The sequence below is a fragment of the Chiloscyllium plagiosum genome, unplaced genomic scaffold, assembly GCF_037043375.1.
Source record: "Chiloscyllium plagiosum isolate Xiang-an unplaced genomic scaffold, Cpla_swu_hap1 HiC_scaffold_9, whole genome shotgun sequence".
Lineage (NCBI taxonomy): Eukaryota > Metazoa > Chordata > Chondrichthyes > Orectolobiformes > Hemiscylliidae > Chiloscyllium > Chiloscyllium plagiosum.
In genome coordinates this window covers 27647230-27672096 of record NW_028270147.1, presented here as the reverse complement: position 1 = coordinate 27672096, position 24867 = coordinate 27647230, and the positions used below count along the sequence as shown (strand labels likewise).

Below are 24867 nucleotides of genomic sequence, written 5' to 3'. Positions count from 1 at the left end.
AATATTAAAAACTGCTTTTGTTACTTACCTGGTTTTTTGTTTTCAGAGATTCCATTTCCTGAATAAATTTCTCAGTCAATTCTTTGATTTTGTCACTGTAATTCATGTCCTTCAGTCTGAGCTGATATTCATTCTCCATCTTCAGTTCCTCGACACGAGTTTTTAACTCCAATGACAATTGATTCTGTTGAAAGAGGCAAAATAATTTTCAACTATCAGTTTAACCTGTAGTGTAAAATTACAACAATAACAACAAATTCAGTCAGCAACTGAATTATGAGTGTTATAAATGATTTTCCAACAACACATGAACTTATATAGCAACTTTGAATTTGAGCAATAATCTGAGTGCTACAGAGGGTTAGGGTTTGGAGTTGGCAAGGTATAAAGTGGACGGTTTTAAACATGAGGGTCAGAATTTTAAAACTAAGCTTTTGGGAGACCTGGAGTCGATCTGGGTAAGCAACGACAGAAATGATGAGCAAAAAGACTAAGTCTATGCTTCAGCTCTGCAAGGTGCTAGTTTGATCACAACAGGAGTACTATGTACAGGTATGGGCCCCAGACTTTAGCAAGACTACACTGGCTTTGGAGAGGGTGGAGCATACAAAAATGATATGTGGAATCCAAGGACTAAAATGGGAGATGGGATTACAAATCTAGGGTTGTACTCCCTGGAATTTAAAAGATTAGTCATTGATTTGATCCTTGTTTTCAAAATATTAAGAGATACAGGCAGGTTTGACAGACACCATTTCCATTGATTGGGCAGTCCGGAACTCAGGGAAAGAATCTGAAAAAAGGGAATAATTGTACATCCAAAATGCAGTTGATATCTAGAACTCACATCTGAAGAACATAGGGCATGCTGGTTCATTTGTTAATTTTAAATCTGAAATTGATAGATTTTTGCATATCAAAGGGTAGGGATGAAGGCAAGTAAACCCAGTTAGGCTGGCATTCTAAGAGCAGAATCTTGCAGAAATGCAAATGGTTTCACCTGCCAGCTCCAGAGTCTATGAGAGACCCATGATGCATCCTTTGGGGAAAGCCTACTGAACTCAGGCCAATCAGGCAGATGAGTTTTCACAGGCTGACTTCTCCATGGGAGCAGAGCAATTGGTCAATCACAGACCGACAGCTCCTTTGGTCAGCAATGTCAATAGGAAGGAAGTGGCTACTGTCAGAGCGACAGCCAGCAGAGTCCTGGATTGTGGAATGGCCCAAGGCACAGGTAAAATGCTGGGAAAGGTTCATTAGTTGGCTTTGGGGGACTCAGAAGCAACAACAGAGTGGTCATCTCAGCAGCAGATCTCCCTGATCTCTCACTTCCTGTGCGGGCTCCTAGATCAGGAACTGAAAACATCCAAAGGAGGGATGAACCCCCTTTCCTTCCCTGGGAGACAACAAGCAGTGCACACAGGTCACCCACAGCTGGGTTAACACCAGAAACAGTGGCATGTGCCCCTTAAGTGGGTTATTAATTACCTAACCGAGGCTATCAATTGGTAATGAGAGGTAAACACTGACCATGTGCCTTCTAGCTGCAGCCTTACTCAGTGCAGGTGGGAATGTGGTGAGATGTCCATCTGTCACCCTCCCAGGAATGAATGTTTTACCCCACCTCACCATACAAGGCAGAAAATTGCAGTCAAAGATTTTATCATCCTCGATCTCACAGGACAGCAAATAGGCTCAAAGGACTAGACATGCTAACCCTACTTTTTTTCCATTGTTTCAGGCAAATGGAGATCTCTGGCTAGGCTAGCATTTACTGCTGATCCCTAACTTGAGATGGTGGTGTGCAGCATCCTTGAATCATTGTAGTCTACAAGATAGGTACCACTCACAATTCTGTTATGCACAAGAATGCTGGAAGAGAGGAATTTTGTTGACTGTAAAGGATAGGAAAGTGGTAACAAGAGCACGAGAGTGTTACTCATGGTGTGACCAAAGTTCCCACTCATTTGATGTACTGCTTTTGATTTGTCTTGGTGTGACAAACATTTGCATAGAATGTTACATTTTCCCAATGTGGGTTTCAAAGAAAATGGGAGTTGTAAAATTGGGAATAATGACATTGGTGAAATTGTGACAACCAGCTCTCTGTCCCTGCTCCTGCTGCCACGTTACAAGTGATGGGGGCAGATATCAGGTGGCCCATCTAGCCATGGGCCAATTATTTTCCTGGTTGCAATTTGTTGTGCTTTGGGTAGATACCAGTTCCAACCAACATGCTTGCAGCTCTCAATGCTGTGGCAGTTGGTGGGTTACAGCAGTGGAGTAGGGGGGTTACTTCCTTTACAAGCTTTGAACACATTGGAGGCAATCACAAATGGTTTTCTCCTCCAGCTGGGTTTCTCATTCTACCCTGACTTGATCACGCTAGCATCCATCCTCTAACCCACCACTCCCTATAGCCTTCTAGCCTGCTCTGCCAAATTCCTATGCACTAATCACCACGAACCTCCTCATACAGCTACATCATAGCTCTCTTTTGGGTACTGGATGTGTTCTCAGCAGTGGCCATCACTCCTGGTGCATTGCTGAAACCTGGGAACTGCTGCCATTTGATTGGCTAGCAACTCTCAGAGGAAGAACTTCCTTCTCAGATGGAAGCCAACTAACACCCTCCAGTTCAACAGACAGTTTCTGGCCATTCAGGTGGCAGTGAAAGTGGATTTTAAATCTAGATCCAAAAAAATCTAACATTGCTTGGAAAAACTAACCTAACAGCAAAGATACTAACGTTTCAATATCTGTCCTGAGGAAGGATCACCAGACTCAAAACGTTAACTCTGATTTCTCTCCTCAGAAGCTGCGAGACTTGCTTAACTTTTCCAGCAATTTCTGTTTTTGTTTCTGATTTTCAGCATCTGCAATTCTTTCAATTTTTATTAAATATTTTAATATTGCTTTAAATATTGGAAACAAATCTAATTTGCCTCAGGATAAAATGAGAGTGAATAATTCTGTACATTTCTAATTGAAAGCTGGGGTACTTATTAACTGCTGTAAACTTATAAAAACTATTTAGCAAACCTTGCTGAAAGGCATTTGGTTTTTTTTATTTTATGTGGGCAAGAGATCTAAAGATTAAATTCTTCTTGGAAAATTCTTTATTGCAAAGCATGTACAGTCCATTTAATTGTTTATGATCAATAATACATTACCTTTTCTTGCAAATCTGATTTTGTGATCAGGATTTCTTCTGCGTGGCCAACTTCTTTGTCACGTTTCAGCACTCGGCCCTCTTTATCGATTATCTTCCAGATCATAAAGCATGCATCCTCTGAAACTGTCAACAGGTATAGGTCATCAAAGGTAACAACCATCTGTACAGAAAGAGAAAACAACTGGTCATTTCAAGAGAAAAGCAATGTTGCAAGGATTTTGACAAATGTGCACTAATCACTTTCTCACATCTTGCTGGGAGAAATGTCTAACATTTAAAATAACATAATTTATGGGTTCCAATACATATCATCTGCAACTGTGGTTGATGATTTATTGTCACCTAGGAGCATATGCTTTCCATCTCTGCATTGGACCAACACAAGAGAATGTAGTTGTGTTCAAAGGGTAAAGAAAATATTCAGAGAACACATAAAAGAATGGTAGGTGGACTTTGAAGTTATTAGGGATATGATACAGGACATATATTATGCAACAAATGGATATCTTTCAGCAAAGACAGGAAAAGAAAGGATTGGGGCATCATATTTTTGAACTTTTTTGAAATCATTAATGAGATGTGACATTCAGTGGCTGTGCCAGCATTTATCCTTTGAGCTGACATGATGATCTCCACAAACCTCAACCATCTTTCTCAGTGCAAGGCATGTTTCTTCCACTTCCCACTGACTGCAGTTCTGCTATGGCTTCTTTATGCCATACTTAGTCATACCTTAATGTCCAGGTTTTGGAGATGCTGGTGTTGGACTGGGCTGTACAAAGTTAAAAATCATACAACACCAGGTTATAGTCCAACAGGTTTAATTGGAAGCACTAACTTTCGGAGCGCCGCTCCTTCATCAGGTGATTGTGGAGAACACAATTGAAAGACACAGAATTTATTGCAAAAGTTTACAGTGTGATGTAACTTAAATTATACATTGAAAAAGTACCTTGATTGTTTGTTGAGTCTTTCATCTGTTCGAAACTATCATGATATTCGAACAGATGATAGACTCAACAATCAAGGTATTTTTCAATATATCATTTCAGTTACACCACACTGCAAACTTTTGCAATAAATTCTGTGTCTTACAATTGTGCCCTCCACAACCACCTGATGAAGGAGCTGCACTCCGAAAGCTAGTGTGCTTTCAATTAAACTGTTGGACTATAACCTGATGTTGTGTGATTTTTAACTTAATATCCAGGGCCATCATGCTCACATCACCTGTGGAATTCTGCTCTTTTGTCCATGTTCATGCAGCTGTAATGACATCAGGAGCTCAGTGGCCCAGATGGAAACTAACTAGGCACCAGTAAGCAGGTTGCTGCTTGATAGCAATGTTGATGACACCTTCCATCACTATATTGATAATCATGAATTAAGGTAGGCAATAGCCTACTGGTATAGTCGTTGGACTATTAATCTGGTAACCCGGGTAAGGATCTGTGGAATTTGTGTTCAATGAAAAGAAAATCTAGAATTAAAGGTCTGATGGCAATGATTGTTACTTGCAGCGGATTAAAAAAAAGCATCTGGTTCACATTCTTGAAGGAAGGACTGGCCTATATGTGACCCCAGACTCACAGCAATCTGGGTGACTCTTAATTGTCTTCTGAAAAACTTGGGATGCACAATAAATTTTGGTTTAATCAGGGATGCCCACGTCCTATGAATGAGTTAAAAAAACCTAATGGTATGGTTATTGGCTGGGTTGGATTTGCAGTGTTTGTGTACAGGACATACATGGGCAATTTTCCACATTGTCAGGTAGATGTCAGTGTTGAGCCATACTGCAACAGCTTAGTGAGGGATGAGTTCTGGAACACAATTCATCAGTACTATTGTCAGGGTCCATAGCCTTTTCAGTATCCAATGCCTTCAACCATTTCTTGATATCACATCTCCACCAGTACTGTGCGGTGGTCATTTTACTGATACTGTCATTGACAATATCATAGACTGGGTTTTCAGTACATAGATTAGTAAGGATGAGGTCAAGTATATTTTTCCCTCTTATCGGTTCCTTCATCACCCAGTCAGGCAGCAATGTCCTTTAATACTCTACCAGCTTCATCAGTAGTACTGCTGCAGAGACCTTCTTGGTGGTGATATTTGAAATCCCCAGAGTACATTCTATGCCCTTTCTTCTGTCAGTGCTTCTGCTAAGTGTTGTTCAATATGGTGTAGCACTGATTGATTAGTTGAGAGAGGACAGTACATGGTAATCAGCAGGAGGTTTCCTTGCCCAAGCTTTACCTGGTACTGTGAGACTTCATGGTCTCTGGAGTCAATGTTGTGGACTACCTGGAGAATTCCTCACCTCCTGCTGGTTCTATTCCTGGCAGTGTGACAAGACATATCCAGAATGGTGAGGGTGGTGTCTAGGACATTTTCTGTAAGTATGATTTTATAAGCATGACAATGTCAGGCCATTGCTTGTCTCGTCTGTGAGAAAGCTCTCCCAATTTTAGTACTAGCCCCAGATGTTAGTAAGGGAGACCTTGCAGAGTCGACAGGGTTTTGCCATTGTTGTTTCTGGTGCCTCAGTTGATGCCAGGTGGTCTGTCCAGTTTCATTTCTGTTTTGAGACTTTATAGCAATCATTCCAATGGAATGATTTGTCAAGCCCTTTCAGAGGGCAGTTAAGACCAGGTAAGGACAGTAGTTTCCCTTCCCTAAAGGATATCAGTGAACCAATTAAGTTTTTTCTGACAATTGACATGGAGTCACTGTTATCATCTGATTCTTAAATCCAGATTTTTATTGAATTCAAATTCCACCACCTGCTGGGATTCAAACATGGGTTGCTAGAACATGAGCTGGTCCCTGGATTAATAGTCTCACGCTAATACCACGAGGCCCCATTGTCTCTCTGAAACTGGAAACAATGTCAAAAAGCTGTTCAAGTACAAGAACAATGTCAACCTAACGTAAATTGAAGCAGATTATTTTTAATCCCATCTGGTTCATTGTCAAAGATGTATTTAAATTACTATGAAAATCAAGGGAGTCCGTTCTTGCAAAGAAGCAACGCCCAAGGCTTGTTGATAAAGGAGAGTTTCAAAATCTTATTGGATTTATTTTACATAACCACTCATTTGTAGGTGTATGAAGTTTGGCAGAGGAGAGTTCTTCTAATCTCTGGACATATACACAGAATTAAATCAGATGAGAGAAAAACTCCTTTTACTCTGTCAGAACAATAAGCTTTGACCGCTTAACTTCATAACTGAATCCCACACTGCAGCATTATAGTACCCTGTAATATAAATAGCAGCCACTATGAGGCATCACTGAAAGAATCTTACATCTTGGTACCAAAATTGATGTGTTAGGTACTTCTGCACTGCAACCTTACTTTTCTTAGGAACTTTGATTCCCATCTAAAGGTCTTGCCAAAACTTAAATTAAGTGAGCAAGTTCACGCCTAAGGTCTCTGTGGTTGTTTCTGTACTGTTGTTGGGGATTCTGGGTTAACACCAATTGACAACTGCCCCAGCCCTCAAGGGAAAAAAAAATCAGAACATCTGGAGCACTTGCCCTTGAGTCAGAATTGCCAAGCTGGGGATTTTCCTGACCTGGGCTGCTGATTCATGGAGAAAATTCAGGGGCTGGTCTACTTCAGAAGGAGTATTGAGTAGGATGTAGAATATTCTTAGTGATTGGTACCTTAGTGATTGGTCCAGAATGTGCCTGATACTCATTCCATTCTGATTTTACAGGTAATGGGATTTTGATACTCCGGACTGTCCCATTTGCAGCGCCTAGGAACAACATTCGCCCAGAATGTGACATAACCACACAGGTATATGCAACATCATTCGATGGAACTTCCCGAATAATCTGAATGGGGAGGAGCAAAAGGAAAAGAGCAGAAACGATGCATCGACTTTCAGTCATGGAAACACTTCATCTGTAAAGTATGAGATTTCAGCCTGAAAATGAACCTGAATTTGGAAAGCTCAGATATAATAATGTCACTTTGCGAAGTATATTTCACATGTAGAAGTACATTATTGATCTTTCTTTACCGAAAAATGCTGCAGTTTACCAGAACTTTAAGTAGAAGAGTAAGTTCTGTCATCCTACAATCATATGAAATAAATATATTGCTAGTAATAGCCTTCTTTTCTTTAAATTTAATATTTCAAAGCAAAACCAAAACAAATAAAACTTTTCTTCTAGGTCCTGAGACTGGCAAGATATTTATTTCACCTTCTGGGCTTAGCCCTGCTCGGGTGGCTGTTTAGTACACAAGTTATGAGAAAAAATGAAGATAGGAAAGCCAAAGGAAGCCTGGTAAGGTAATTTAAGAACAACCTTCAAGGGTCTGAGGAAGGGTCACTCGACCTGAAATGTGAAGTCTGATTTCCACAGATGCTACCAGAAATTGCTGAACTTTTCCAGCAATTTCTGTTTTTGCTTCTGATTTACAGCATCTGCAGTTCTTTCAGCTTTTATTTCAAGAGTGGGGCACCACCTATGCTAGAATATAAAAGATTGCAATGGACCAGGCCAGCGGTGGAGTCTTGCTGCCCATTGTCATGAATGAGATTAGAGTAAGGAAGTCTATTGATATTATACAGATGACATTTACATTATGGTATTGAAAAATACAACAATATATGACAGTCATCTATTTACTCAGAACCTCTTATTTGTTATACATAGAAAATTGTGATAAGAATTTGTTGCAACAGGATTAATGTCTTTTTTTACTCAGCTAAGACTGTCAAATGAATAAGATTTTTATTTGATTAATCTCAGAAATATTTAGTATTATTCTTGAAAATTTGGACCTTGAACTATGCCCACTTTATCTCAGGATATAACAGCACACATATTCAACCCACCTGGGAATCAGTAATTTCTTTTAAAGTTCGATCAGACCCCACTGCAAATATGGTTTTACTATCTGGTGTGATACAAAGGTCAGTGTAACTGCAGGACTTCAGTACACACTCGCCTTCTCGCTTTCCAGTCAGTGTATTCCATTCATATACTGCACCATCCATACCACAGGAAATCAATTTACTATCATCTGAATTCCAGACAATAGCGCGAATCTGTTTGGGGAAGACATAGAAGATCATCCATGTACTGTATAACTGTTAAAGTGCCTACTTTATCATGTATTTTACAACATTCCACTGCATTTGAAAACAATTAACATATGAAATGAAATTCTGTTTTTGTATCTATTTTCTGCTCTGAGCAAGCCAGCAATCTATGACTGGTTACATTTATTTGTTAGGTAGCAACATTCAATTCTGCCAGCAATTGAGGAGGACCCGATTGTAAAAGGTCACTCAAAACAGTTTGGGGGTCATTAAAGATAACTTCTTAGGTTATGGTTCTTTGGAGAAGGAGATAGACAAAGATAAGAGCACGGTCCATGTTTGGCAGTAAAATAAAAGCAAAATGCAAGATCCTGAAGATCTAAAATAAAAACAGAAAGTGCTGGGGAAGCTCAGGAGTGCATGGAAGCATTCGTGAAGAAACAAGGTTAATTCTGAGACCGATATTGCACTTCTTCAGAATGTCACATGGTTTCAAAATGTTCACTTTCTCCACACGTGTTGCTGTATCTGCTGAGCTTCTCTAGCACTTCCTGTTTTTAATCTATACTAGGCGGTGTTGGTATTAGCTGAAAATGTGTTGCTGGAAAAGCGCAGCAGGTCAGGCAGCATCCAGGGAACAGGAGAATCGACGTTTCGGGCATAAGCCCTTCTTCAGGAATGGTATTAACCATATTGCTAAAGTCAGCTGAACTACATGGAAGATTTGAGGTCTGGAGTCTGAGAACTGTTGAATAGCTCTGCAGATCTTAAGTCCAGGGAGTTGGGCTGGGGGTGTAGTTTTGGTAATGCTCAAAAGTAGTTATGTGCCACTGATAATTCAGTGCAGCAAGAAGCAGATAGTGGGAATTGAAAAGCCCACAAGCAATATTTACTTTGTGCAAATTGGAAAGATTAGGTTTTGCAGGAACACGGGCTGGGGAGGGGCAGTACTAGCTTGAAAAAGTTAGCTGTCAACAGACAAGCAGAATTAAGCCTGTGAGTAAGTGTAGGTGTAATTTCAGAGTCCAGGGGAATGTAGACCCAGGAAAAGTGGGTGATCAAACAGCACAAAAGCAGTCAGTGAAGCAGTCCAAAATGGAGTGGCACTTGAGAGAGTTTCAAGGCTGGATCAACAAAAGTCAAAAAGTATGAATCTTTGGCAAGTTTAATGAGACTATTTAAACAGATATTTAGGCAATTGATTTCTGGCCCCATTGCCTTCATTCACAATTATCTCAGGTCTAGCAATGCCACATTTCTTGCTGCTGTTCCTCCTTTTGCATGCTTCCAACACTCCTAAATGGATGACAACTCCATTCACTAGTCACTAATTGACTTGCTTATTGAAAATCAATCAGGCCCCCATGTGACTTTGGTGAGAACACAGAAATGTTCTCAATACCGGGTCCGAACCCCAGAATTAAAATGCAATTAGAAATGTTTTTAGAACCAGTTAAGTGTAAACAGTCATTACATTCTGCAAATCTTCCCCATAACAAAGCTATACATAAGGAGTAATGTACTTGCATTCGTTGTTGTGAACCTTAGTTCTGATTTGTGATTAGTTCACTGGTAACACTTTTGTCCTTGAGTCACAAAGTGTTAAATTCAACTTGAGAATCTTACCAGATTGAAAAAGATCTGGACATTAGCAAATAGGGGTAACTTGCTTCCACAAATAGTGATTTGTGTGTGGAATGAACTTCCAGAGGAAGTGGTGAATACGGGTACAGTTAAGTATTGGATTAGTACATGAATAAGTACATGATAAGTACATGATTTGGATAAGTACATGAATAAGAAATGCTTGGATCAAGCACAGGCAGATGGGACAACTTTAGTTTGGGATTATGGTCGGCATGGACTGGTTGGACCGAAGGGTCTGGTTCCATGCTGTATGATTCAATGACTCTGTAACTGTATGACTCTATAATCTGATGTCCTCTATTGCCTTGAACGGATCTGTCTCTGCCATAATCTCAGTCAGTACACTCCAGTTCTTAACAACTCACAGCATAACAAAGTTTTTCATCACTTCATCATTGCTGCTTTTTCCAACTACGTTTAAATCCATGCCCTCCTCATATTTATATGCTTCCTAAGTACTGTCCTTAAAATGCATTGCTATGACTCATGTCCTTATGCTTTACTACCTTCAAAGTTACTGTTTTTACTTTTAATGTTCTTATTCTGTGCTTAAAATATTCATTGGAGAAAGTGAGGGCTGCAGATGCTGGAGATCAGAGCTGAAAATGTGTTGCTGGAAAAGCGCAGCAGGTCAGGCAACATCCAAGGAACAGGAGAATCGACATTTCGGGCATAAGCCCTTCTCCATTGTATTAGCAATGGAGAATGCATGGTTGCAGGGGGTTGGGTGGGATGCTCTTCAGAGGGTCAGAATGGGCTGAATGACATGCTTCTGAACTGTAGGAATACGAGAGCTCCTGCTGTTCATACCCTGTTTTGAATATGGAATTACTTTTAGGCAATATTTAATCAAGGCCATCAATATGCAAATTGTCTTGGTTTTTTTCCTTAATTGATCTGCGATTACACATGTTTATACATACATATTGCACAACCCTGTGTGTACCCATCCCTTCAAATAAATACTGGATTCGTTTTACCATTTTCTATATGTTCACCAGTATGATTTTACTGATGTTTATAAATATTACCTGTTGACTACACTACTAAATGTAGACAGACTGATAAGGTTCGAGAAAATCAAAAACACAGTATCTGTAACACATAATGTGAATTATCCTGAAACCCACCTTCCCATTGTGACCTTTAAGATTAACCAGGTTTTCAAATGTCGTTGTGGAATGAATATGAATGACATTTCCATTCACAACTGCAAACAGGTGTCCACCATTGCTGAAGGAACACTGAAAGAAGAAAAACAAAAGTTAAAAATTATTATAGAAGCTGTAGACTCTGGTTAGAATTGAATGACCACCCATGTACAGGTTTGGTGGGGGGAGTGGTGACTAATTGGGCAGAAGAGTACAACAGTGGGCATCACACATTCTCATCTCTGCTACAATGACCTCCGAATGGAAAGGCCCATGCACAGACCCACTGCCTCTCCACTGAGCGAGTCCTTTAAATTGTCATTTAAGGGGCTCATCGCACTGTCACTGATATTGACCCAAAAGTGGGCTGCAAATTGGTCATGTGGGAAGCCTGAAAGTAAACCCATGAGAGGTCGCTTGTGGGCATCCAGGGTAGAGCATTTTTTACAAAGGTATTCAGTATTTAATTGAAGGACTCACCATCAGATAGGAGGGCAGGAGGATTCCTGCTGAGATTTCTGCTGCAAGTCCCTCTCACCTGCAACTCCCACCCATAATCACTCACCTGTGCCTGGTCCAATGACCATTCACGGCCTTTTGGTGGATGCACTACCAACAGCTGCCAATATCTCTTGGTTAGCACTCAAGAGCTGCCAGTCTCAGCATAGTCAGCAGATCTCAATGGATTAAACTTCTCTCCCTAGGATTCTTGATCCCTGGAAGGACTGCCTGATTAGCACTTATTGGCATGCCTTAAGATGCAATGTGGGACTCTTGCTGGGCCTGCAACTGGCAGGCAATTCCCCCATTATTTCCATTAGGTAACTGTGGCTCTCTGGATCTATTTAAGTGATAGCACAGTTAATGTTTATTGAGAGTTGGAAGATGTGGTTGGGTCATTATTACAAAAACATGGAAGACATAAACTACTTGTAACATAAATGAAACAGAAATTTGGCCAGAATCATCTGTGGCATACCTCTCGACAGCTTCGAATTGTGAATTCTTTGAAAGTTCGGATATCATCAATTAACAGGTTCATAAGTCGTAACTTGTCCGAAAATCCAACAAGAATATACAACCCAGATGGGTGAATAGCAACACTATAAGCTTCTTCCTGAAACTCTTTATAAAGCTCCAAAACACTATTAGGGAATAGAAACCACCAATTAATAGAATTTACAAAACAAATGTGGAGGAATTCATTTCCAGCGTATTTTGAATCAAGAGAATTTAGTTTTTAAGTGTTTAAAGCATTTTACATAAGTGCATTCTTTCAGTCATTTCATCCAAGTCATTTATATAAATTGTAAAAAGTCAGGGCCCACAACATTGATCCCTGCAGCACATCACTCATGACCCCTTTCCAAACAGAAAATGCCCCATTTATATCTACAGTCTGTTTCTTGTTAGCTAGCCAATCTTCTATCCAAGAAATATGTTACCCCTTTCCTTTCATTTTCTGCAGTAAGTTTTGATCTGGTATTGTATCAAATGACTTCTGGAAATCCAAGTACAGCACATCAATTGGCTCCCTTTATCTAGAGCATATATTACATTTGATTTGATTTGATTTATTATTGTCCCATGTATCCAGATACAGTGAAAAGTATTGTTTGCGTGCATCTTCAAAGATTGTCAATGCAGTGGTTAAACTGATTTCCATTTCAAAAAAAAAATTCACTTTTGATTACCTAAAATTGCTCCAAGTCCCCTCCTAAAACATCTTTAATAATAGCTTCCAACATATTCCCTATAACAGATGTAAAACTAAATGGCCTGTAGTTTCATAGAACATAGACTATTACAGCGCAGTACAGGCCCTTCGGCCCTCAATGTTGCATTGCCCTGTGAAACCAATCCGAAGCCTATCCAACCTACTCTATTACATTCTCATCCATATGCCTATCCAATGACCATTTAAATGCCCGTAAAGTTGGTGAATTGACAACTGTTGCAGTCAGTGCGTTCCATGTCCCTACTACTCTCTGAGTAAAGAAACTACCTCGGGCATCTGTTCTATATGCCCCTTCATGCTAGCCATCACCATCCGAGAAAAAAGGCTCTCACTGTCCAGCCGATTTAACCCTCTGATTATCTTGTATGTCTCAATTAAGTCACCTCTCAACCTTCTTCTCTTTAACTCTAACTAGTAACTGAACTCCAGGATGAATATTTCCCATCAACAACCACCCTCCGTCTTCTTTCAGCTAGCCAATTTCTAATCCAAACCACTAAATCACCCTCAATCCCATGCCTCTGTACTTTGTGCAGTAGCCTACCATGGGGAACCTTATCAAATGCCTTACTGAAATCTATATTTTCCTGCTTTCTATTTCCCTTCCTTTTTGCAGAAATGAGTTTAATCGCAACACAGAAGAGAAACAAGTCCAGGATCTTTCAGTTTTTTTTTACTAGTAATTTCTGCTGGTTGCTCCACCACCCTCAGTTTGTCCAATTTATTTTAACTGGCCAGGTCATTCATCAAGCTAAATTCTTCCTATAGGGTCTTGTTACAATACTCAAACTGTAACCTCACCATTCATTAAATTACTCATTAATCTAATTCCAGATGATGACATTAGCTTGAAAACTTCATGTATACTTCCAATTTATATTTTCTCTTTTATTAGCCCATCTGGAAGACGAATTGTATCATCAGCCAGTATCAGAAAGTGACTTGCTATCATGTCTCTCAATATCTTTGTGGTTTATCTCCTTTATTAGAAAAACAAGAAAATCTTCCTTCTCTTTCCATTAAATATTCAGAACCTTCAATGGTCTGATTATCTTTATCAATAATCATGAATAAATTTTCTTTCCATCCTGTATCATTTCTCCCTTGCTAGTAGACCCCAATGAAATATGCTCCACTTGTACTATAGCTACAGTTTTAATATCCATTTTCTTTCTTGATGCCAGCATTTCTGAGGATTCCTAAAGCATACTACTATTACAATTAATCTAACTTAAATGATAGCAATCAGCTTTCATATTTCGATACTTGTTACAATGGAAACATGTAATATTCTTCATATGACTCTTAAGTTCCAGACTTGCTCCTTTTTAATTGTTCTTCTGTTTATTCCTTAAAACAAATATTTTTTTTGGATCCACAGCTTTTCTGTTTCTCCAACTGTGTTGTGGATTCCCATCTGACTATTTTCCCACATGTAACTGTCTGAGATATCACAGGTATCTGTCAGAATGGCTGCATCTCAGATTTTTGATATTTGATGCTTATCAAAATAAGTGTTAAGGTTTATTAGAATACTATTCCAAAATTCTTGTAGAATCATGATTTCCCTCATGTTCACAATTCTTTTCTCTAAACTGATCACAGGTCTTTTCTTTCCCTTACATATTCTACAAATACCTAGTTATGTTTCTTTCTTAAAGTCATAAATCTAAAACAATAAGCTTTGAGTATTACTTGTTTAACAGTTTCATAGCCTCTATATTGCTCTTCTGACAAAGTGCATACACATTCATAGCTGCACCTATCAAAACACTAGAACGTTAAGGTCAAAACATTACCTTTTTAAATGAGATAAAATGTCTTTCAACTTAATCCTCTGAAAATTTAGGCCCCAAACATATATTTTGAATTAATCAAATCTCTCACTGGAATCAGAATCATCCTCTGAGTTACAATCTCTTCCGACTTCTTTTGTTCTGAGCGTTTTGTCAGTCAAGTCATGTCTGATTTTCTCATCTCTTGGAGTTCAGGTTTTTAAAATTCAATTTCCCTGTATTTTCCTTTCTCTCCTCTTTCCATTTTTTTCTTTACTCTTTCCTCATTCTTCAATTGAAGTTTTTTTATTTCAAATACTCTTTTTCTTTCTTTCACTCCCAAGTCTTTCAATTTTTTGATGAATCTTAACTAATTTTAGCAATGATACGTTACATTCAGGTTTCCCTCCATTTTAATGCCAAATGCTGAGCAATTGTTGTGAGCATCTCATGTTTACATGATCCTTTTTTTACTTTGTCTGCTAACTGTCTTAGTTTAGCCTTGCAACTAACCTAACGATTTCAAATATCCAACGTTATGTCTTCTATCCCTGAAAGGTCTTAGCAACATTCAAGTCATTTTGAAATTCTAAAATGAGCATCTAGTAATCCTCCCTACAACACTCCTGCTTTTTGCTTAGTACCTCAGTATACTCAATTTGTTTTTAAAAAAAGACACAAATCTCTCTTAAATTCAGAGATTTTAAATTCAGCAAAAGCCAACTGATGGCAACATTGAACAAATCAGATCCTAGAATCCAAGGAGCAGCATGGTGCCTCAGCAGTTAGCACTGCTGCCTCACAACACCAGGGACCTGGGTTCAATTCCACCCTTAGGTGCCTGTCTGTGCAGAGTTTGCATATTCTCTGTGTCTGTGTGGGTTCACTCTGGTTTCCTCCCACAGTCCAAAAATGTGCAGGTTAGGTAAATCGGACATGCTAAAATGCCCATAGCGTTAGGTGCAATAGTCAGGAGTTGGGGAAATAAGCCTGGGTGGGTTGGTGTGGGCCAAATGGCCTGTTTCCACACTGTGGGGAATCTAGAATGAAATCTACATGATAGATCAGATCTTTATTTTTTGCAGTTGACAACTATGGTGGTTGGTCACTGGCACATACTCACTAGATGGAAAATGTTTAAACATTAGTTTATACAAGACGATTAGAAAGATCTTAACAGAAACAGTAAACACTTCGTGTCAACCTGTTTCCCGAACACTATCTTTGGCAGATATTAATCACAGAAGAATACCACTACTATCTCAACTCTTTAATTCATCACTTCACTGAATCTTCTCAATTCCTTTTCATTGGACTGCCGAGACAGTTTTACAGTTCCCTTTTGAATCGCATGACCCTTATTCAATTCTGATAGTCTAAACTGCTTTTGAATTATAACAGCTTAAAGGATACTATACAAACTCTTCCAGTTTGGAAGTTTCACTAACCAAAATCACTTTGTTAGCATGATTGGCTCCTTTGAACTGACAACTTGGTTCTCCTACTAGGTTCCACACTGTAAACGTACTAAAGTCCATGAGACCATAGACATAACAGTGGAAGTAAGGCCATTCGACTTATCAAGTCCACTATGGCATTTAATCATGGCTGAGGGGCATTTCAACTCCACTAACCCACACTCTCTCCATGGCCCCTTAATTCCTTGTAAGATCAAAAATTTATTGATCTCTGCCTTGAAGATATTTAACGTCCTGGCCTGCACTGCACTCTGTGGCAATGAATTCCACAGGTCCTCCACTCTCTGGCTGAAGAAATGTCTCCTCATTTGCATTCTAAATTGACCCCCTTAATTCAAAGGCTATGCCAATGGGTCCCAGACTCCCCACATAACGGAAACAAATTCCTAGCGTCCACCTTTTCTAAGCCTTGTAAGTTTCTATTAGATTTTCCTTCAACCTTCTAAATTCTAATGAATACAATCCCAGGATCCTCAGCCATTATTTGTATGTTAGGCAAACCATTTGAGGGATCATTCGTGTGAATCTCCGCTGGACACACTTCAGTGCCAGTATGTCCTTCCTGAGGTGTGAGGCCCAAAATTGGACACAATATTCTAAATGGGGCCGAACTAGAGCTTTATAAAGTCTCAGAAGCACATCACTGCTTTTATGTTCCAACCTTCTTGAGATAAATTACTACATTACACTTGCTTTCTTAACCACGGAGGTAGAAACAATGACTGCAGATGCTGGAAACCAGATTCTGGATTAGTGGTGCTGGAAGAGCACAGCAGTTCAGGCAGCATCCAAGGAGCTTTGAAATCGACGTTTCGGGCAAAAGCCCTTCATCAGGAATAAAGGCAGTGAGCTTGAAGCGTGAAGAGATAAGCTAGGGGAGGGTGGGGGTGGGGAGAGAGTAGCATAGAGTACAATGGGTGAGTGGGGGAGGAGATGAAGGTGAAAGGTCAGGGAGGAGAGGGTGGAGTGGATAGGTGGAAAAGGAGCTAGGCAGGTCGGACAAGTCCGGACAAGTATTGGGGACAGTGCTGAGCTGGAAGTTTGAAACTAGAATGAGGTGGGGGAAGAGGAAATGAGGAAGCTGTTGAAGTCCACATTGATGCCCTGGGGTTGAAGTGTTCTGAGGCGGAAGATGAGGCGTTCTTCCTCCAGGCCTCTGGTGGTGAGGGAGCGGCAGTGAAGGAGGCCCAGGACCTCCATGTCCTCGGCAGAGTGGGAGGGGGAGTTGAAATGTTGGACCACGGGGCAGTGTGGTTGATTGGTGCGGGTGTCTCGGAGATGTTCCCTAAAGCGCTCTGCTAGGAGGCGCCCAGTCTCCCCAATGTAGAGGAGACCGCATCGGGAGCAACGTATACAATAAATGATATTAGTGGATGTGCAAATAAAACTTTGATAGATGTGGAAGGCTCCTTTAGGGTCTTGGATAGAGGTGAGGGAGGAGGTGTGGGCGCAGGTCTTAACAGTTCCTGCGGTGGCAGGGGAAAGTGCCAGGATGGGAGGGTGAGTTGTAGGGGGACGTGGACCTGACCAGGTAGTCACGGAGGGAACGGTCTTTGCGGAAGGCGGAAAGGGGTGGGGAGGGAAATATATCCCTGGTGGTGGGGTCTGTTTGGAGGTGGCGGAAATGTCGGCGGATGATTTGGTTTATGCAAAGATTGGTAGGGTGGAAGGTGAGCACCAGGGGCATTCTGTCCTTGTTACAGTTGGAGGGGTGGGGTCTGAGGGCAGAGGTGCGGGATGTAGACGAGATGCGTTGGAGGGCATCTTTAACCACGTGGGAAGGGAAATTGCGGTCTCTAAAGAAGGAGGCCATCTGGTGTGTTCTGTGGTGGAACTGGTCCTCCTGGGAGCAGATCTGGCGGAGGCGGAGGAATTGGAAATACGGGATGGCGTTTTTGCAGGAGGTAGGGTGGGAAGAGGTGTAATCCAGGTAGCTGTGGGAGTCGGTGGGTTTGTAAAAAATGTCAGTGTCAAGTCAGTTGTCATTAATGGAGATGGAGAGGTCCAGGAAGGGGAGGGAGGCATCAGAGATGGTCCAGGTAAATTTAAGGTCAGGGTGGAATGTGTTGGTGAAGTTGATGAATTGCTCAACCTCCTCGCGGGAGCAAGAGGTGGCGCCAATGCAGTCATCAATGTAGCAGAGGAAGAGGTGGGGAGTGGTGCCGGTGTAATTACGGAAGATCAACTGCTCTACGTAGCCAACAAAGAGACAGGCAGAGCTGGGGCCCATACGTGTGCCTATGGCTACCCCTTTGGTCTGGAAGAAGTGGGACTCAACGTGCAAGTCAACCTTTAGTGAATCCTGGACTAGCACTCCCAGGTCCCTTTGTACTTGGACTTTATGAATTTTCTTACCATTTAGAAAATTGTCCATGCCTGTATTCTTTTTTCCAAAGTGCAAGAACTCTCATTTGCTCATGTTGAATTTCATCAGCCATTTCCTGGACCACTCTCCTAAACTGTCTAAATCTTTCTGCAGCCTCCCCACCTCCTCAGTACTACCTACCTATCCGCCTAACTTCGTATCATCGGCGAACGTCGTTGGAATGCTTCCAGTCCCTTCATCCAGATCATTAATATATAAAGTGAACAGCTGCAGCTGAACCCTGTGGGACACTGCTTGTCATCAGCTGCCATTCTGAAAAAGAATCTTTTATCCCAACTTTCTGCCTTCTGTCAGACAGCTAATCCTCAATCCATGCCAGTAGCTCACCCCGAACACCATGGGCCTTCATCTTACTTAGCAGCCTCCTGTGAGGGCCCTTATCGAAGGCCTTTTGGAAGTCTAGATAGATAACAATCACTAGGTTTCCCTGGTCTAACCTACTTTGGATTGGCTAATCCTCAATCCATGCCAGTAGCTCACCCCGAACACCATGGGCCTTCATCTTACTTAGCAGCCTCCTGTGAGGGCCCTTATCGAAGGCCTTTTGGAAGTCTAGATAGATAACAATCACTGGGTTTCCCTGGTCTAACCTACTTTGGATTGGCTGTCTGACAGAAGGCAGAGAATTGGGATAAGAGGTTCTTTTTCGGAATGGCAGCTGGTAACAAGCGGTGTCCCACAGGGTTCAGTGTTGGGGCCGCAGCTGTTCACATTATATATTAATGATCTGGATGAAGGCACTGGGAGCATTCTAGCGAAGTTTGCCGATGATACGAAGTTAGGTGGACAGGCAGGTAGTACTGAGGAAGTGGGGAGGCTGCAGAAGGATCTTGACAGTTTGGGAGAGTGGTCCAGGAAATGGCTGATGAAGTTCAATGTGAGCAAATGCGAGGTCTTGCACTTTGGAAAAAAGAATACAAGCATGGACTACTTTCTAAACGGTGAGAAAATTCATAAAGCCAAAGTACAAAGGGATCTGGAAGTGCTAGTCGAGGATTCTCTAAAGGTAAACATTCAGGTTGAATCCGTGATTAAGAAATCGAATGCAATGTTGTCACTTATCTCAAAAGGGTTGGAATATAAAAGCAGCAATGTGCTACTGAAACTTTATAAAGCTCTGGTTAGGCCCCATTTGGAATACTGTGTCCAGTCTTGAGCCCCACACCTCAGGAGGGACATACTGGCACTGAAGCATGTCCAGTGGAGATTCACACAGATGATCCCTGGAATGGTAGGTCTAACATACGAGGAACGGCTGAGAATCCTGGGATTGTACTCATTGGAGTTTAGAAGGTTAACGGGAGATCTAATAGAAACTTACAAGATAATACATGGCTTGGAAAGGGTGGACGCTAAGAAATGATTTCCGTTAGGCGAGGAGACTAGGACCCGTGGGCACAGCCTTAGAATCAGAGGGGGTAAATTCAGAACAGAAATGTGGAGACATTTCTTCAGCCAGAGAGTGGTGGGCCTGTGGAATTCATTGCCGTGGAGTGCAGTGGAGGCCGGGACGCTAAATGTCTTCAAGGCAAGATTGATAAATTCTTGATGTCACAAGGAATTAAGGGTACGGGGAGAATGTGGGTAAGTGGATTGAAATGCCCATCAGCCATGATTAAATGGCGGAGTGGACTCGATGGACCGAATAGCCTTACTTCCACTCCTATGTCTTATGGTCTTATGGTCTTATTACATCTTCAAATAATTCTAACAGGTTTGTCAGGCACACCTCCCCTTACTAAATCCATACTGACTTGTTCTAATCTGACCCTGCACTTCCAAGAATTTAGAAATCTCATCCTTAACGATTGGATTCTAGAATTTTACCGACAACCGAGGTTAGACTAATTGGCCTATAATTTTCCATCTTTTGTCTTGATCCTTTCTTGAACAAAGGGGTTACTAAGCAATTTTCCAATCATCTGGGACTTTCCCTGACTCCAGTGATTTTTGAAAGATCACAACCAATGACAATAGACAATAGACAATTGGTGCAGGAGTAGGCCATTCTGCCCTTCGAGCCTGCACCACCATTCAATATGATCATGGCTGATCATCCTCAATCAGTATCCTGTTCCTGCCTTATCTCCATAACCTTTAATTCCACTATCCTCGAGAGCTCTATCCAACTCTTTCTTAAACGAATCCAGAGACTGGGCCTCCACTGCCTTCTGGGGCAGAGCATTCCACACAGCCACCACTCTCTGGGTGAAGACGTTTCTCCTCATCTCTGTCCTAAATGGCCTACCCCTTATCTTTAAGCTGTGTCCTCTGGTTCGGGACTCACCCATCAGCGGAAACATGTTTCCTGCCTCCAGAGTGTCCAATCCTTTAACAATCTTATACGTCTCAATCAGGTCCCCTCTCAGTCTTCTAAACTCAAGTGTATATAAGCCCAGTTCACTCCAATCTTTCAACATAAGATAGTCCCACCATTCCAGGAATTGACCTCATGAACCTACGCTGCACTCCCTCAATAGCTAGAATGTCTTTCCTCAAACTTGGAGACCAGAACTGCACACAATATTCCAGGTGCGGTCTCACCAGGGCCCTATATCTTTGCTTCTATATTTAATCCCTCTTGTTATGAAGGCCAGCATGCTATTAGCCTTCTTCACTACCTGCTGTACCTGCATGCTTACCTCCATTGACTGGTGTACAAGAACATCCAGATCTCTTTGTACTGCCCCTCTACCTAACTTGACTCCATTTAGATAGTGATCTGCCTTCCTGTTCTTGCCACCAAAGTGGATAACCATACATTTATCCACATTAAACTGCATCTGCCATGCATCTGTCCACTCACCTAACCAGTCCAGGTCACCCTGTAATCTCCTAACATTCTCCTCACATTTCACCCTGCCACCCAGCTTTGTATCATCAGCAAATTTGCTAATGTTACTATTAATACCATCTTCTATATCATTAATATATATTGTAAAAAGCTGCGGTTCCAGCACTGATCCCTGAGATACCCCACTGGTCACCGCCTGCCATTCCAAAAGGGAGCTGTTTATCACTACTCTTTGCTTCCTGTCAGCCAACCAATTTTCAATCCAAGTCAGTACTTTGCCTCCAATACCATGTGCCCTAATTTTGCTCACTAATCCTCTATGTAGGACTTTATCAAAGGCTTTCTGAAAGTCTAGGTACACTACATCCACTGGATCTCCCTTGTCCATCTTCAGAATTACATCCTCAAAAAATTCCATAAGATTAGTCAAGCATGATTTCACCTTCATAAATCCATGCTGACTCTGACCTATCCTATTACTGCTATCCAGATGTGTTGTAATTTCATCCTTTATAATTGACTCCAGCATCTTTCCCACCAATGAGGTCAGACTAACTGGTCTATAATTTCCTGCTTTCTCTCTCGCTCCTTTCTTAAAAAGTGGTACAACATTAGCCACCCTCCAATCCGCAGGAACTGATCCTGAATCTATCGAACTCTGGAAAATAATCATCAACGCATCCACGATTTCTAGAGCCACCCCTTCAGTACCCTGGGATGTAGACCATCAGGCCTCAGGGACTTATCAGCCTTCAGACCTAACTCCTGTATGTCTCCGCTATTTCCTCAGCCAACTCCCTCAGATGTAGCCCATCAGGGCCATAAGATTTATCAATTTTTAGACCTTTGATTTTTTCCTAGCTTTTTCTCTTTTGTAATGGATATCATACTCAACTCTGTGCCCGGCTCTCCTTAATTCTTGGGATATTACTTATGTCTTCCACTGTGAAGATTGACATAAAGTACTAATCTTCAGCTATTTCCTTATCTCCCATCACTAGTCTTCCTGCATCAATTTGGAGCGGTCCAATTTCTACTTTTGCCTCTCGTTTGTTTCTTATGTATGGAAAGAAACTTTTACTGTCATTTCTTATATTACTAGCTAGCTTACCTTCATATTTGATCCTCTCCTTCCTTATTTCTCTCATTGTTATCCTCTGTTTGTTTTTGTAGTCTTCCCAATCTTCTGTTCCCAGTGCTCTTGGCCACTTTATAGGCTCTCTCCTTTTCTTTGATATATTTCCTGACTTCTTTTGTCAGCCATGGCTGTCTAATCTCCTCCACCCCAGATAATCTTTCTTTTCTTTGAGATGAACCTCAGTAATGTGTTCTCAATTACACGCAGAAACTCCTGCCATTGTTGCTCTACTGTCTTCCTCACTGGACTCTGCTTCCAGTTGATTTTCGCCAGTTCCTCTCTCATGCCCCTGTAATTACCTTTATTTAACTAGAACACCATTACATCCAATTTTGCCTTCTCTCCTTCAAACTGCAGACAACTCTACCACATTATGATTGCTGCCTCCTAAGTGTTCCCTTACTTTAAGATCTTTTATAAAGTCTGGTTCATTATATAGCACTAAGTCCAGAATAGCCTGCTGCCTTGTGGGCTCCATCACACGCTGTTCCAAAAAGCCATCCTGTAAGCATTCCATGAATTCCCTTTCTTTGGATCCACCCAGACCATTTGCATATTGAAGTCTCCTATGATCAACATGACCTTGCCTTTCTGACATGCCCTATTTCCTAGTACATCTTGTGCCCCTGGTCCTGACCACTGCTGGGAGGGCTGTACATAACTCCCATTATGGTTAAGTCAAGACAAAACTAATGGCCCTGATTAGTTTTCACATAAATTTAGCATAAACTCTACTTTAATACCACAGGTATCCAGCCGGGTACTTAGCCACTTGCCTTCTTGTAAATGATGTATCTAGGTCACTGTTCGAAATGACTTTCTGACATGATCTTTTTTAAAAAAGCCTTTACAGCAATGTCCAAAATTCATCTGTCTCTATTTTAAAACCCAAATACTAAATGTCAATAATATATGGTATAATACACCTTTTATCAAAACCTTTTAAATCACAGATTCGTCTAAAGTAACAGAATGGCCTCCTCCTGCTTCTTATTCATTTGTTGAGACATAAATAGCTGAGAAAGGCAGAAACTAGAGAAAATGTGGAAAATGGGAGATATGGAAAATGTAGGGACCAAGATTGAAATTAAAAGAGATTTAAAATCAATTTATGAAGCCATTCAGATTACTATTCCAACATGAAGTGCATGGTACTTTCAAGAATGATGACATGTTGTTCTTGACATTGAATTGAGTTCCTTAGACATTGGCAGAGAGGTTGGTGACCTCTCAACAGCATATGAAGAGTTTTAAGATACCTGGGGTAGAACATTTGTACCCTTACATATTGTATCATAAAATATTAATATTCCAATACATTATGACATTAGACCATTCAACTCACAAAGTTAGACCTCAACATTTGGGACAGACTTCAAATTACTGCAAAATATTTACTTAGTAAATTGTTGCTACATTCTTAGATTTGAGAGCTCATTGTTTTTCGGTGTTGTAAATATCAGTAGTAATCATGGCTAATTCATTGTCTTCAATAAAAAAAACACTAAATGCTGGGAGCTGAAATACTCAGCATGCCAATCAGAATCCAAAACAATAGGGGCAACATGGTGGCTCAGTGGTTAGCACTGCTTCCTCACAGCGCCAGGGTCCCAGGTTCAATTCAACGTTCTCCCCGTATCTATGTAGGTTTCCTCCCACATTCCAAAGATGTGCAGGTCAGGTGAATTGGCCATGCTAAATTGTCCATAGTTATTAGGTACATTAGTCAGAGGGGGTTGGGTTACTCTTCGGAGGGTCGGTGTGGACTTGTTGGGCCAAAGGGCCTGTTTCCACACTGTAGGGAATCTAATCAGTGGAGGCTGGGACATTGGGTGTTTTCAAGGCAGAGATCAATTAAATTAAGGGCTACGGGGAGAGTGCAGATAAGTAGAATTGAAACACCCATCAGCCATGATTAAATGGCGGAGTGGACTCGATGGGCCAAATGGCCTTACTTCCACTCCTATGTCTTATGGTCTCAACATTTTGGGTGTACACTGCTCAGCAGAACTGAGAAATGTGGAAGTTGAAAAAGTTGGAATAACAGAGAACAAAAGGGGAAGGGAAGAAATATTTACTCAAGTCCTAAAGATAAAAGACCTGTAAATTGTGAAGTAGAAAATTTAAATAATCTTGTTTATTTAATTGACTGGTCTAGAAAATGTCCTAACATGGGATTCTCACAATGCAGTTTAGCACTATGCACTCTGCTAATAGAAAAAATACTTTGTCATTTTTGCATGTTTCTTATTATACAGATTTAAAAGAGCTGCAATCCATACTTCGTCTCATAGTTCCACAAGCGTATTGATCTATCTACCGAACTGGTGGCAACAAGGGGTTTTCGAATGCAGATATCCAAGCCTGTGATGACATTGGAGTGGAACGATTGACAGAGAAATTCAAAATGTGTCAGCTCACTCTGTTAAAAATAAGACAAAATAGATCTGAAGATATGCAAAACAATGGATTAAATACACAGTCAAATATCACTGTAGCTTGAATAAGACAAGATATGA

The 24867-nt window shown here is 40.9% G+C and overlaps 1 protein-coding gene across 2 annotated transcripts in view; it reads right to left on the bottom strand.

Moving 5' to 3' along the window:
- Positions 1-24867, bottom strand: part of cfap57 (cilia and flagella associated protein 57) — an 88885-nt gene that overhangs the window by 40826 nt on the left and 23192 nt on the right. For both annotated transcript variants that reach the window (XM_043698897.2, XM_043698898.2), the window contains 7 exons: positions 24631-24770; positions 12019-12184; positions 11019-11132; positions 8035-8247; positions 6851-7024; positions 3174-3335; positions 29-184 (listed from right to left, as the gene is read on the bottom strand). In XM_043698897.2, coding sequence (XP_043554832.1) covers positions 29-184; positions 3174-3335; positions 6851-7024; positions 8035-8247; positions 11019-11132; positions 12019-12184; positions 24631-24770 — 1125 coding nt within the window. The remainder of the gene's footprint in view (positions 1-28; positions 185-3173; positions 3336-6850; positions 7025-8034; positions 8248-11018; positions 11133-12018; positions 12185-24630; positions 24771-24867) is intronic.